Source organism: Micromys minutus (genome assembly GCF_963924665.1).
Source record: "Micromys minutus genome assembly, chromosome: 30".
Taxonomy (NCBI): domain Eukaryota; kingdom Metazoa; phylum Chordata; class Mammalia; order Rodentia; family Muridae; genus Micromys; species Micromys minutus.
In genome coordinates, this window is record NC_137965.1 from 9,835,965 (window position 1) to 9,849,916 (window position 13,952).

Sequence of the window (13,952 nt, forward strand, 5' to 3'; positions counted from 1 at the left end):
CTCAGAGATTTGCATGGTTCTGGCTCCGGAGGCTGGGATCAAAGACATGTTACTACCAAGCCTAGACTTAAGCTTTTCTACTTGGAATCTGCTCTATACTATGGTCTTGAACTCAGAGATCTGCTTGTCTCTGTCTCCTGGGATTAAAGGTGTGCACTGCCATACTTGGACCCAAGCTTACCTGGGTGAATTCTTGTTCCAAACTCATCACTCCTTAATCTATTTATCTCCTTGATCATAGGATATGGCTCCATTTTACTTCCTGGTTCTCCTTTATTACTAGAACTATACATTTTATAGTTTTCCTTTCTCAACTTGCTTCCTTTTATTATAACAATCTTCATAAGACTAAACCAGAGAACAACGTCTTTGCTGGACTTTTAAAAGACTTCCTTTGTTAATGTAACTAATATAAATCTCAGCCTCTTCAGATAAGGACAAAAAGCAGCCACATTCTTTACCAAAATACAACAAAAACAGTCTCTGGGCCATGTACTGAAATTCTCCTCAACTGAAACCTCTTGGGCCAGGTCTGCACAGTTCAATTCACTCTCAGCAACAGTCTTCCATATTCCTATGAGGAGAGCCCATTAAGTCCCCTTAAAGCACTCCACTGCTTTCCAATCCAAAGTTCCCAAATCCACATTCTTCCAAACAAAAACGTAGTTAGGACCATCACAGCAATACCTCATTCTCTGGTGCCAACTTCTGTCTTAGGGTATTACTGCTGCAAACAGACACCATGACCGAGGCAGCTCCTATAAGGACAACATTTAATTGGGGTTGGCTTAAAGGTGCAGAGGTTTAGTCTATTATCCTGGTGGGAGCATGGCAGCATCCAGGCAGGCATGGTGAAGGAGGAGCTGAGAGTTCTCCATCTTCATCTGAAAGCTGCTAAGAGAAGACTGGGTTCCATATGGTAAGTAGGCAGGTCTCATTGCCCACCCCACAGTGGCTCCTTTCCTTCAACAAGGCCACACCTACTCCAACAAGACTATACTTCCTGGCCCACTCCCTGGGCCAACCAAATTCAAACCACCACAGCTACTTATATGAAATTATCGTCATGCCTTGGCAACTTGTGTTACTTAAATTATAGCTAACTCTAGTGTCCAAAGGTGATTGCTTCCAAAACCTACAGTGTATGCTAATATGTGCAGGGGTTCAAAACCCTTTAAGGAAATGGTTGTGTGTTTTCATATCATCTGTGGACATTCTTCTAAATACTTTTAATTGTCATTATAGATCTTATAATCATAGCTTAACCAAGGTGCTTTCTAAGTAGTTGTTATATTGTATCATTTAGAGACTATAAAGGTGAACATGTATATATGTTCAATACAAAGAAAACTAACATAGACGAACTATGTAGTAAATAACCACATTAAGTAATAATATATTTTACATTATTTAGTATTTATTGTACTGTGTGTACCTGCATGCTGTTTAGAGGGTTACCACACTATACATACAGAGAACAGACAATTCTGTGGAGTTTTCTCCCATACACAGAGTCCAGGAGCTGAACTCAGGTCACTAGGCTTACACAGTAAGCATTACTTTACCTCCCCAGGCCTCTTGTCATTCTTTAACTATATATGTTTGAAATGTTGTATTAATTAATTAATTTTTATGTTATGTGTATGTGCATCTTTTTCCTGCATGTATGTTTATGTACCACATGTGTGTCTTGTGTCTAGAAAGCAGCAGCAAATCTCATAAGACTATAGACAGTTGCCATATGAGTGCTAGGAATCAAACTTGGCTTCTCTAGAAGAGCATCCGGTGCCCTTAAACAATGAGCCATCTCTCCAGCTCTGCCCGAACAAACTCTTGATCAGTGGTTAGTTGACTGAATCCATGGAGGTAGAACCAAGAGATGTAGACGATAAACTGTATTTTACTTTACACTTATATACCAACCCATTGATGTATATTCTAATTTCCAAGGTGGAGAGAATTTCGGTAAGTATTCTAAGTTTGTGAGAAACAAGAAACCTAGAAAGCATGCAGTTCTGACCCTCCTTTGATTCATTGTCTTGTCACATGTATAGTCAGACCTACCTACATCCAGGTACCACTGGAGGCAAAAGAAATTCACACTGCAAATCATTCATTTCATTCAAATCAGAGTATGGTGAAAAGTGGATAACCAAAAATGGATGAATAAATAGGAGAATAATGCATAGATAATGCCCAAGTTGGGGTTTGTTTATATAATGTCTTCATGGCCAAAGGGTCACTATTAGTATTGCTGCTAAGGAAAATTCTCCCAGCTTTGCGATCTTCACAAGTAAGAATGATTTTCAGTTGATTTTAAGACAATTTCAATAAGTATCAAGACTCACTAGTCCTTTTCCAAAGAGAAGTGCCTTGCCTATATACAGTAGTCCCAACACTTAAAGACTTACCCTCTGTCAAAATTGTCCCAATTTTAAAGGCCTTTGATTGGATGTGTTTTTCTTATCCTGAATAGGCTTCCAGGCACACCCCACACATGTGCCTACAGTAGCTATAGCACGTTTTGGTGTCCCAGATGGTGCATGGTGCCTGCACCCCGGTAACACACTGCAAAACTTTGGAATCATGTCCTCCGAATCTGGGCTCCTACCAACAAGCCCTGTTAGACATATTTGCATGGACTTAGCAGAGTGCAAGTTATTTTATTTCAGGAACATATACATTGTGCTATAGGAGAGCTAGCAGGAGGTGCTGGGAAGTATGCAGACATTAAAGAAGTGCAACCAACGGCATCAAAGAGTACACTGTGGAGAAAGTGGCAACTGACCAAGACCCTCAGCAGTTTGTCAAGGTCCATAAGCAGTGAGACAGTGGCAGAAGAGCCACCCCGGAAGGAGATCCCTGGTGAGTCCTGATGCTGCTGGGGAGGTAATGCATGCACCTGTCTTTGAAATAACACTACGTCACAGATTATAATGCATACATGCGAAATTAGGGTTCCCCAAAGTAGAATATATATATATATATATATACATACCTGTCACAGCTGAGAACACAGCATGTCTCCCTGGCATATTAATCTAGATTTTCCCCAATTGTACCCCAGCCACTGAGGTCTATAGCAAATGCTGGAATTAAATGAAAATGCTGTTGACTAACAATTCTTAAGTAAAACCCATCCTTAAAAACTTGAGCCAAAATAGGAGTTTGGGATATAGTTCAATTGCAGAACGTTTGTGTAGCACATGCAATGTTCCAAGTTCAATTTTCAGCACTAACAAAACGGGGGGGGGGGCAGTGATTACCGGGAGACAGGTGAACCTTCCTAAAGGCAAACACTGGTGAATGTGAGTCTAGAACAGACGGCTTCAAATGATTGCCCAAGGGAACCATCTGGGTCAAGAGTAAATAACCTCAAAAAGTGATTCAGATCTACAGGGAAAGGTCATTCTATAGAGACATGTTTTAAAAAAAAATCAAAATCGTATTTCTGAGTCTGAATTTTTAAAACTTGATTTGAGAAGATTGATTGGAAAGCTGTACTGTTTGGCTTCTGACCCATACCCACCAATGCCTGTAATAGTCCAAGGAACAAGAGCTCCATAAGAAAAAAACATTTTTTTTACCCTGATTGCATGAATACTGATGTGATGCAAATGTGTATTGTAAAAACTACCATTAAACAGGAAAATAGCGGCATAGCCAAACCACCAGGCCATAAGCAAGGCCTGCTCAGAGGGGGGTCTATAGGGATGAACATATCCCTCAAAAAGCAACCTCACCACTGTCTCTACAGAACTGGAGAACTGGGAACAGACCAAACTCAAACTTAGAAGGAAAGAAATAAAAGCCATAACCTTGGTAAATAAAATAAGGACTAAAAACCAAAATTTAAACGAGTAGCTGCCCTCACCTTTAAAATAGGATGGGGAATCAAGGTAGTTAACATAGGAGGTAGAAAGGAAGAAATTAAAGTTAACCGCAGAGAAATACAAAGGTATTATTAGAGATTGTCATGAACAACTATATGCTGGCAATGGCCTTAAATGGGCAAATTCTAGAATGCACAGCTGACAGGGATTGGATGATTTGGTTGACTGACTGATTGATGCAGGGTCAGGAGATTGCTAGGAATAGGTATTGTGCCTGCCACGAAAACGGGAGTTTAGGTCTGCAGACTTAATGCTTGGCAGCTTGGAAACAGGTGGATACACAGAGTTTGCTGGCCAGTTACTCAGTGAAATAGAAAGCTCCAGGTTCAGGGAAAAGGTCATGTCTCAAAAAGTAGGTGGCCAGCCATAGTGGAAGATACTTGTTTATCTCTGGCATCTGTATACACTCTTCTGTTTACACATACACACACACACACACACACACACATACACACACACACTCACACACACTCACACACAGACACCCCAAAATAATAAATAATTAAAATTCAAATAGTTCATGATGAAGAAATAGATAACCTAAACAGACCAACTACAAGGCTGAATCCATAGTAAATTCTCCATCAGAGAAAATCTCACTACAAGCTATCTTCCCTGTTGTATTGAATTAGATATGTCAAACAACATAAGTTCTTTATTTTGCCATAAAAAGTGTCATTTATTCAGACACACACACACATACACACACACACATACACACACACACACACACACACACAGAGAGAGAGAGAGAGAGAGAGAGAGGAGAGAGAGAGAGAGGAGAGAGGGAGGGAGGGAGGGAGGGAGGGAGGGAGAGAGAGAGAGAAAGAGAGACAGAGAGAGAGAGACAAAGAGAGAGAGAGAGAGAGAGAGAGAGAGAGAGAGAGAGAGAATGACAAAAAAAAAAAAAAAAAAAAAACAAAACAAAACCGAGATGTCCATCCCTTGATGCCCTTCCCTCTCCACTCAGCTGTTCCACAAGACCCTCAGGACTGAACCCTGGGCTAGGACCAGGAAACAGGAGAGTCCCTCAGATGAGGTCAGCAACGTTGAGGGGCATCTCTTTCACGGAAGTGTTGTAGAAAGTCTCAGTGTCTTGAAGAGTTCTCTTGTCTTCTTCAGTCACCATGTTAATAGCCACACCCTTCCAGCTTAACCAACCACCTCCACCGATTCTGTGGATGTAGTCTTCCCCGTTGGTGAAAGGTCGTAATTGATGACTAAGGAGACCTGCTGCACATCAAAGCCTCTGGCCAACAGGTCAGTGGTAATTAATACTCTGCTAGAGCCAGACCGGAACTTCGTCCTGATCACATCTCTGGTCCATATCTCCATGCATGGTGGAAACAGTGAAGTCCCATCATGCATCTTCTCAGTGAGCCAGTCCACCTTCCGTCTGGTATTGATAAAGATGCCTGGGTGGTGGTCAGAGTTTCATACAAGTCACGCAGTGAGCCAGGCTTCCGCTCCTCTCCTTCCACAGTGAGCCAGGCTTCCGCTCCTCTCCTTCCACAGTGATGTAGAATTGGCAGATACCCTCCGGGGGCAACTCTTCCTTCTTGACAAGGATCTGAATGGAGCCTCTCATGAACTTATTGGTCACCTCAAGGACATCAGAAGGCATTGTGGCAGACAACAAAACTACCTGCATGTTACTACTGAGCTTTTGGAATATATCCTAGATCTGCTCCTTGAACCCACAGTTTATTTAACATTTCATCTGCGTCATCCATTGTGAACACCTTCATGTATCTGAGGGACAGGTATCTCTGGTTAAGCATAGCAAACACCCAGCCAGGGATGCCCACAATAATCTGGGGAGCTTCCATTTGTAGCTTCGGCACCTCAGCATGCATGAGCAGAGGCACCCATGTAGTCTCCCAATGCCATAACCACCTTTTATATCTGCTGAGCCAATTCACAAGTGGCCTTTAGATCTAATTCAATCTGCTGCAGAACTGATATGGTAAATGTAGGTGTTTCCCCAGTCTCAGGCACCATAACCCTTGTTACAAGAGGAATGGCTCACTGCTGGATGGCAGAGGGCTTCTCAAAACCACAGGCATGAATACCACGGAGGAAGAATTCTGAGAGTTTCATGTCATCGAAGCGATCCACAATCTCATTCCAATTACTCTCCATGACGCCTTCTGGCTCCATCCTATTGGAGCCATTGTCTCTGGGTCAAGAATCCTGACTCACAGATGTGACTCTTAGAATCTAGACAACATGCGCTCTTGAGATATTCACACTTATTCTGTGGAGCTAGCATTGCACTGGTCTCACGTCAGACAGGTACAGCAACGCAAAAGAGCCAATATCCTTGAGAAAACTAGATGAAGAAAAAGTTGTCAATCAAACCTGACAAGCCAGAGAGTTGGATCCATCTTTAAGAGTGTTTGCTGATCTCAAGGAGGGCCTGAGCTTTATTATTGGAATCTATGCCTTCAGGCTTACAACCTCTTGTAATTCTAGTCCCAGGGGAGTCTGATGTTTTGTTCTGACTTTCGTGGCACATATACACTCATGTGCAGATTACCACCGCCTCCACACACAGCATATACATGTAATTAAAAAGTAGAATGTCTTTAAAACCCAGACAAACCATATACAACAGGAAATTAAAATATTATTCACTGTGATTAAGTAGGAATCAAACCAATGGATGCCTCCTCAGAGGCTCTGCCAAAGCCATACTGATACAGAGGAGGATGCTTAAAGCTAATCCTCAGACTGAACATGAGGACCACAATGAAAAAGCCAGAGAAAGGACTGAAGGAGCTGAAAGAGTCTGCAACCCAATGGGAAGAACAAAATTATCAACTATCCAAACCCACCACAGCTCCCAGGGACTAAAACACCAACCAATGAGTTCATATGAAAAAAAATCCATGGCTCCAGGTGCATATGTAGCAGAGAACAGCATTTTCTGACATCAATGGGAGGAGAGGTCTTTGGTCCAGTGAAGGTTTGTTTTCCCAGTGTAGGGGAATGCCAATGTGCTGAGTTAGGAGAGGGTGGTTGGGAGAGGGAGCACCTTCATGGAGGCAATGGGAGGCAGAGGGGGGATGGGGTTGTGGGAAAGGGATAACATTTGAAATGTAAATGCAGAAAATTTCCAATAAAATTATTTTTTGGAATAAAAGAATAGGAATAAAACTGAACATAGAACTATAGTTCAAACGATCATTAAATAGGTTATGCCACACAAACAGAATGAAGGACAAGAAAACAGAGTCTGGGCCAAACTCGACCGGTTGATCAGGAACCTAGTCCTATAATAACTAAGCAATTCATACAGTATTTTTCAGAACCTTCGCATGAAAGTCTTGTGACCTAATTTACTAGCTTTAAGAGTTCTGTATAAAGTCACATTTCATTCCAATTTAAATAAGGTTTGTTGTTCTTCTCACCTAATTGCTCTGGTAAGGCCTCCCAGACTATGTTGGATGGAAGCGATGAACATGAATATTTTTATCTTATTCCAGACCTTAAAGATACTTCTTTTGACTCTGTTCTATTCAGTAATGTTAAATTGATATCCGTATGGCCTATGTCTTATGCACTGAGAAATGAACACGGAGTATGAAAAGGCAAGTAAAGGGAGTGATGAAGAAAGACTTCATACTGTACAATTACAATACTGTTGTCTTCTGGAAAAGGTATCAATATTGGTTGAGTGGGCTGTGTGCGAGAGAAATATATAAGTGCCTGAGGTCGTTGCAGGTCAGTGAAGGTACTCTCAGTGATACGACAATTCAAGACTCTCTACAGTTATCTAAACCCATACAGTAGATAAGACCTACAGTGAACCCTAACGTAACCTGCGGTGTCTGGGAGATAATGACATTGGAAAATACTGACACTTAAGGAAGATAAGTGTGTGTTCGTAAAGGCTTAAGCAGAATAGTTTCCAATATTGCTGTGAATCTGAAGCTACTCTTAGGAAATAAGACTCGAAATCTAGAGAATGAGATGAAAAGACTTTTCGTCGTTATTTCTACTTTTATCATGATATCGATTAGAGTGACTTTCGGTAGAGGTCTGGAGTTGGTTTAGTGGGATAAAGTACCTGCTTGCCACATAAGCCTGACAACCTGAGTTCACTCCCACATTAAAGTCAGATGTGGTGGCCTGTGTCTGTCATCCTAATGCTCCTGAGGATGGGAAGCAGAGAAGGACAACAAGGGGGAGGGAAGACCACTGGCCAGCTGGCCTTTCATGTGGTGCACAGCATCAGAAATACGAGATACTCTGTCTCAGGATGGTGAAAGGAGAGAACTAACTCCCAAGAGCTGTCCTCTGACCTCCCCTCGCATGGTGTGGTGTGTAGGCATGCTGATACATCAAAAGGAAGAAAGGAAGACCTACTGTGCTTTGAAAGTCTCTTAAAGGGGTAACTGTAAATTTACCATGTGACCCAACCCATTCCTGTTCACTGAAGCTTCTAGGGATGGGGGGGGGGGGGGATGCCATGACAATAGAAGGTTGGAAAGTTTGTTAGAGTCATAAAGGTCCTGAAGTTGGATTCTTTATGATCAAAGAACCTAATAGATTTATTTAAAGTATTGCATCGCACCTTTGAAGTTGGGTGGGTTTGGGTTGGATTGGTTTGGTTTTACATGTAAACTATGCTTTCTTTTTATTTTGAAGACATAGGGATTTGGAAGAATCAAAAGGGTCACTATCATCTAAAGACTTAGATTCTTTTTATTAAATCAATTCTTGTGGGTCCTTATGGGTGCATGGAGTAAAAGTTGTTTGTTGGACCTAATTTAGTGTGCTTGTTTTATATATTGTTAATCCAGTGAGAGGTACAATACTGTGTCTTAAGAACTTTTCGATTTTATCTACTATAGTGCTTAGCATGACTGTCAGATATTCCTCAAACAATTTAAATTGTCAATCACTTAACTTGCTTACGATGAAACTTTGTACTTTGGATTGTATCTATTTTTCCTCATTCATTCAAGTGTAATTAGAAAAGAATTTGTTACTGTTCCTTTATTTATCTATACATAAATGTACACCAAACAGAGGCTAATGTACAATATAAATCATAAGAATGTTTTGATGAAATCATAACAAAAGCACAGGGTTGTTCCTAAACAGAAGACATTGCTTTCAACCAGGAGATATTATAGCGATTTAGTTATTTGATATTGGAAGTCTGTGTCTTGCTTTTCAACAGTGCCCCGACCACGATCTCCGACAATTTTGGAAACATCTCCACAGCAAATTCGTAAAGCACTAGAGTTTTTGGATTTCAGTCATTATGTGCGGTGAGTTGTACATACAGCATATACAGTATGTGCTAACAAGTGTGCACATAGACTCTTAGATAGATCCCCAATGGGCAGTTGCTAAGTAACCAAAAAGGTGAGAGTAAATACTAACTATGTCTTAATCCTGTGTAAGGCTTTAGAGCTGCATGGTTTTAAAACTTAAATTTATCAAATGTCATTTCAGTCACCAACTCACTTACATAACTTTTGCAAAAAATAAATAAATAAAAGTTCCTTTGGACCTACAAAAAGTTCTTGTGATACCCACTGCCTTTATTTCATGAGGCTATATTTTCTTCAGAACAAAATATTAGGACTAACAGCCTATCTTGCATGCTTATGTGTCTGAGAATGCCACACTTACTAACTGGATAAATTCAAAAGGTAACCCCACAAAATACTCACGGTTTTGAACACCAGTTCTATAGTCACTTTACATAATGGTATGTCTGAGTTTACTGACGTTCTCCATAATATTTTATTAAAATATCAATGAGTCAGAATACAGCACCTAACCCATTTTTTTAAATTAACATTTTATTCTGCCATCCCTCATGTTTGGGCTGACTCACTGTTAGCAAAATTTTTAATTACTTTGAATTCTGAAATAACATTTACTTTCAAGTTCTCGAATAATTTCCTTTTCATTTCGTCAACATTCTACATCAAGGAAAACATCTGACGAGTCTGTGCTGCAGACGGATGAACTGAATAAGCACCAAGCGATGCAGAAGGCAGAAGAGGTCCACCAGTTCCGGCAGTACCGCTCCCGCATCCTCAGCATCAGAGACATCGGTCAGGAAGAGCGCTTTAAGCAAAAGGACGAGGTTCTGGAGATGTACAGGGGGATGCGGGTAGGTCCAGAAGTGCACATGGTAACATTGGCCACGCTTGTTTGTAATAGTGAAAAGAAAGCACACTTACTCGTCTGAGTAGAAAGAAGTCTTACCTTTTGGCTCTCTAGTTTACCACTTCCTAGTAAGCATATGTGCACATCTTACTCATTCACAGCATCCCTAGAAACCCAGTAACCTTTCTTAATAGGAATCTATCTTATGAGATGAATGTAGAAAACTATTGGGAGGAAAGTACCTGAGTTGAGACAGGCTGGCTGTGGGAAAATGCTTTCAAGTCTACCTGTTTGCTCACAGCAAAATTCACACAGGATAACACACAGGCCCAGCAGGCTGGTACCATGGATGCTTTGAAGAGAAAATGAAATGGAATATAACGAGGTTTCCTTGGTTTAGATCTATTTCAAAGCCACAGATCAAAACCACAGCTCTTCACTGTGGATGGTCATTATCCACACCCCATTCCTGCATCAGCATTGTGGTGCTTTTTGTAGACATGGCGCAAAAGGCTCTCTGTGCCATTGAAGGCATTACTACTTAATTAAAAAAAAAAAAAAAAAAGAGTGTGGTACTAGAAAAGGAGAGACATGGAAAATGTGTAAGGATGATGTCTGTCTGTGATGGTGGGGGTCTATTGTTCTCCTCTTCCTTCCTTAACACTCATACATACAGATGACTACACTCAAACATGCTCATATAGACACACAGACACACACCTGCCATTCAGGATAAACTGTTTTATTCTCTGGTAACAAACAATCTCACTATTTCAGCATCTAATGCAGGGATCTGGCAAACTTGTTTTCTATAAAAGACAGTGAATTTTTTTTTTTTGTCTCTGGGTCTTATAGCTTTTGTCCAGCACATATATAGTTTCTAGTTACTTCACCCTACCAATAGTAACACAAATTCAAAGATGATATTTAACAGTCAGATTGTATCAAATAAACAATACTTTACTCAGGAAAAAAAAAAATAAAACAAGCAATAGGCTGTACAAGGGACCACCACGGTGACCTAACCACTGCAATTTGGCCATGACACTTCTGCTCAGAAGTAGCACACTATTGCTACTTGCATTTAATTGCTTAAATCAAACCACATGGCTACTCTCAGCTTCAGAGATGGAGCCAACGTTAGTTGAATGCACTGCGTAACAATCCATTTCTAGCACCTAAGCATCCTGGTTGCTGCTCATTGGTTTCAGCTCTGTTGATCTAAGACAGATGGCAAGAGGTAATCTTGAGCCTGAGAAGGAATGAAGAAATAGTTATCCATCTCTCCAATGGCATAACGATGCCTCATTTTGATTTTTTAAAGTTATATTCCTATCTATGTATTTCCTTATTGTTTAACATGGAAGTGTAATGTAGACTTGAACTATGAATGCGTTTGACACCTGTCTGTCTAGAGAAGGCTTCATTCTGCTTTATTCTTATACTTTAAAGGGAGGAGTGGGAATTGTGTTTGGAAAAAAAAAGAATCAGAATCAACGGATTATTGTTAAAATCGCATAGACTCAATATAACATAATATATTGTCAGAAATAGGACATTTCAAGGCCACTTGTCTCTCTGTGTTTAGTTGCTGAGTTAATGCAGTCCACAAGGGTGATGTGGAGAAGACATATTTACTGGGACAGCGAATTTAGAGCTTTGTCATGTGAGGTTGGGACACAAATAAGCACTCTTACTTTGACTGAAGCCATTTAAAGAGAAACCCAATAGTAACACATTTCTTATCAAGCCAGAGAAAATAACTCTCAAAAAAAAAAAAAAAAAAAAAAAAAAAAAACACCCTCAAGTTTACTGGCTATATCCGCCTTACTTTATACACACCCTGAAGATGTTTGTGTTTTTCTCTAGGTGTTAGTACTGCCATCTTGTACCCATAAAGTTTACTTTAGCAATCCAGTTTTAGGGTGGTTATAGTATTTTTATTTCATCAAAAGCATTTTGATGTCTGACTCTGACATCCAGCTATGTCAGCCTCTCAATAAAATCATGCCAGTTGCAGAAATGTAAGGAGAGAGAGAGAAAAAAAAAAAAAAACTCCAACAATTCAGCATGAATAGGATGCTTACCTTTTGAGAAAATTCTCTTTATGTGAGAGTCAGTCCACTAATCCGTCTTATTCGCCGTGCACTGGGTTTGAAGCAATAAGCAATAGTGAGGCCTTCTCTGCATTCAGAGAGGAAAGAGAAAATAGATCAACCCAGGAGACGAGAAGAGTTAGTAATAGGACATCCAGTGATCCAAGAGCCGTTCGTTGACGGCCAAGAGGTTCTTAAATAGGAACAGCATCAAAAGGTAAGCTCCAACCCAGCTGCCTGCGGCTGGCCAGTGTCCTAGATAAATACTGTGATCTGCTGCTCTTAGAGTAAAAGTAAAAGCCTGGGTGCTTTTACTCAGAAGGCCTGCCCAGCTCAGGTCTATCTTGTCAGAGCTAGATGACCTATTGAGCACAGCTACGAGGTGACTCACAGATCCAGAACTTATTCAAAGCTGAATTCTATCAAAACCTCTACCAACTTCTCTACCTTTCCTCACTCGTTATTTATTTGTTTGTTTATTATTTATTTATTTATTTATTTATTTATTTATTTATTTATTTATGTCATTCATTCCAGGTTAAAATCTCACTAGTCCTGCATCACTATTTCATGTCTTCTTTATTTCTAAGTGATAAAGGATTCATCTAGCTCCTGTCTTCAGTGACTTTCCCCATTAGTCTGGTGGCATCAAGAAAGAAGAAAGGAAAAGTGTTTGTTTGCTTGGTTTTTTTTTTCTTTTTCTTTCTTATTTCTTTCTTTTTTTATATTTTTTATTTTATTTTATTTTATTTTATTGCTTGTTTGTTTTCTGGTACTCCCACTTTATTATCGGTGAGACTGACAGGTGTGGAATTTCTTGAACTAGGATTCTGTAGATGAAGCCCGGCAGAAGATCTTTGACATCAGGGAAGGATACAGGAACAAGCTGCTGGAGGCTGAGCGACTGAGGATGGAGGCGCTGGCAGCTCAGGAAGCTGCGGTGAAGATGGAGCAGGAGAAGAAAACTCCAGCCGCAGAGTCGCAGAAGAAGAAGAAAGGAGGAAAGAAAAAGTAACGCCCCATGGTGCACTGCGCCCCAGCGGAAGGAGTGTCGGGTGCACTGTCAATCTTGTTGCCTCTGATCAAACATCAGATCAATTGAAACCAGAGACAATGTTCCTCGCTCATGGTTTCTACATTTTAATGTTAACATGTTGGTTTTTGTTACAAAAGATTTGAAGGCACTAACTTCTCAAATGTTCTAATTTCATTAAAATTGTTAACAAATGCTTAGGTTGCAAACAACATTTTGTGGTTTTCACTTTGAACTTCCTGCATGAAAATAAATTCCTGTGTACATTGTGTGTGTGTGTGTGTGTGTGTGTGTGTGTGTTTTCCTGCCATGCATTTAGGGGGCAGAACATTTTGGAGAAGGGCTGTCTCTTCTTCCACAACTTTGAGGGGGATATCTAAGTTTCTTCTGCTTGCTGTGAACTCCAAGCTGACTGGGACACATGCTTCCAGATGAGATAATTCTGTATCCACTTTCCACATCAGCATAGGAATGCTAGGATTGCAGATGTGCTAACATGTGGATAGGTTCTATGGAATTCTAAATCAAGGCATCAGATTCTCATGACAACTGCCCTGTATCCACTGAGACATTCCATTTTTTATTTGATATATCTTATTTACATTTCAAATGTTACCCTCTTTCTAGGTTTCCCCTCCATACACCCTATCCCATCCCACCCCTGCTTCAATGTGGGTGCCCCCTTACCCACCCACTCCCTCCCACCTCCCCACCCTGACATTTCCCTACACTGGGGCATCCAGCCTTGGCAAGACCAAGGGCTTCTCTTTTCACTGATGCCCAACAAGGCCATCC

The 13,952-nt window shown here is 40.6% G+C and overlaps 1 protein-coding gene and 1 pseudogene across 2 annotated transcripts in view; one reads left to right on the forward strand and one right to left on the reverse strand.

Moving 5' to 3' along the window:
* ADGB (androglobin) overlaps positions 1-13,139 on the forward strand; it is a gene marked incomplete at both ends in the record, with an annotated part of 113,720 nt that extends 100,581 nt beyond the window's left edge. Inside the window, 4 exons of the mRNA XM_080941730.1 lie at positions 2,695-2,865; positions 9,085-9,175; positions 9,849-10,032; positions 12,951-13,139. Of these exons, the coding sequence (XP_080797856.1) occupies positions 2,695-2,865; positions 9,085-9,175; positions 9,849-10,032; positions 12,951-13,139 (635 nt within the window). The remainder of the gene's footprint in view (positions 1-2,694; positions 2,866-9,084; positions 9,176-9,848; positions 10,033-12,950) is intronic.
* On the reverse strand, positions 4,924-6,053 carry LOC308439701 (eukaryotic initiation factor 4A-I-like; annotated as a pseudogene). The gene has a single exon. The product of its transcript is annotated as a eukaryotic initiation factor 4A-I-like (transcript).
* Positions 13,140-13,952: the final 813 nt, after the last annotated feature.